General features: G+C 49.7%; 1 protein-coding gene across 5 annotated transcripts in view; it reads left to right on the top strand.

Moving 5' to 3' along the window:
- Window positions 1–1,150, top strand: part of LOC100956090 (protein transport protein Sec16A) — a 23,343-nt gene that overhangs the window by 6,046 nt on the left and 16,147 nt on the right. For all 5 annotated transcript variants that reach the window (XM_023516182.1, XM_023516181.1, XM_012808273.2 and 2 more), the window contains one exon: window positions 122–262. In XM_023516182.1, the coding sequence (XP_023371950.1) occupies window positions 122–262 (141 nt within the window). The remainder of the gene's footprint in view (window positions 1–121; window positions 263–1,150) is intronic.

Here is a 1,150-nt window from a genome sequence, read left to right as displayed (position 1 = left end):
TCAGAAAGATGGGCTGTGGGACGGTGAGCTGCGTGTGTATGAACGTGGAGCATAACTACAGCTTATAGGGGATGTCAGAAAGATGGGCTGCGGGATAGTGAGCTGTGTGTGTTTGTTCTAGGTGTTTAAATTCATCTATTCGTGCCGCCTGGCTGAGGTGGGTCTGGCCACACAAGCCTTTCATTACTGTGAAGCGATTGCCAGGAGCATCCTGATGCAGCCCCACAAGTACTCCGCAGTGCTGATCAGCCAGCTGATTCAGGTGGTGTCTCTGAGCTCCTTTGCTCAGGCAGTTACTGACAGGCATGCTAGGATGGTGGGCCTGGGGGTGGGGTGTGATATGGAGGCTCATTGTAGTCGGTTCTCAGAACCACACTTCCAGAATCCACCAAGCCAGATCCAAGTCCTGGCTGCTCCTCTAAGAGCCTCATTCCTTCACCTGTGACATGGGGGCTGTGTGACCAGCCAGGATCCCCGTGAGGAGCACATGGGGCAGGGTTGAAGAGCACCAAGTGGGAGCCCAGTGAGTGGTGAACCCCAGCAAGGGCTGGGTCAGGTGTTTCCCACTGTAAGCTCTGCTTTTTGTTTTGTTTTTGAGACGATCTCACTTAGTCACCTGGGCAGAGTGCCATAGTGTCATCTCATCACAGTTCACAGCAACTTCAAACTTTTGAGCTTAAGCAATCCTCTTGCCACAGCGTCCCAAGCAGCTGGGACTACAGGTGCCCACCACAACACCCAGCTAGTTTTTTTATTTTTAGTAGAGATGGGGTCTCTCTCTCTTGCTCAGGCTGGTCTCCAACTTTAAGCTCACAAAATATAGCCACCTCAGCCTCCCAGAGTGCTGGGATTACAAGTATGAGTCGCCCCACCTGGCCTATTAGCTCCATTTTTGAAAATGTGCTCATGTAATAGGTACAGAAAGTTATTTTAGAAATTTTTAGACCTATATTGTAGCATAGAGGGTAATTAGTGAGTCCTTATGGCCCCCTCCCCACCATCAGAGATGTTGAACATGGCTAACTTGTATGTGCCCCCTGGCTTTCATCCCATGCTGTCCCTTCCCCCGCACCCCAAATCCTGATCAAAGAATATGCACATTCCCAGGTCCATTGAGCATTTTGGTGAACATGTATTTTTTTTTTTTTTT

The sequence above is a fragment of the Otolemur garnettii genome, unplaced genomic scaffold (genome assembly GCF_000181295.1).
Source record: "Otolemur garnettii isolate 467f Iridium unplaced genomic scaffold, OtoGar3 scaffold00087, whole genome shotgun sequence".
Lineage (NCBI taxonomy): Eukaryota > Metazoa > Chordata > Mammalia > Primates > Galagidae > Otolemur > Otolemur garnettii.
This window is presented reverse-complemented; position numbering and strand designations above follow the sequence as displayed.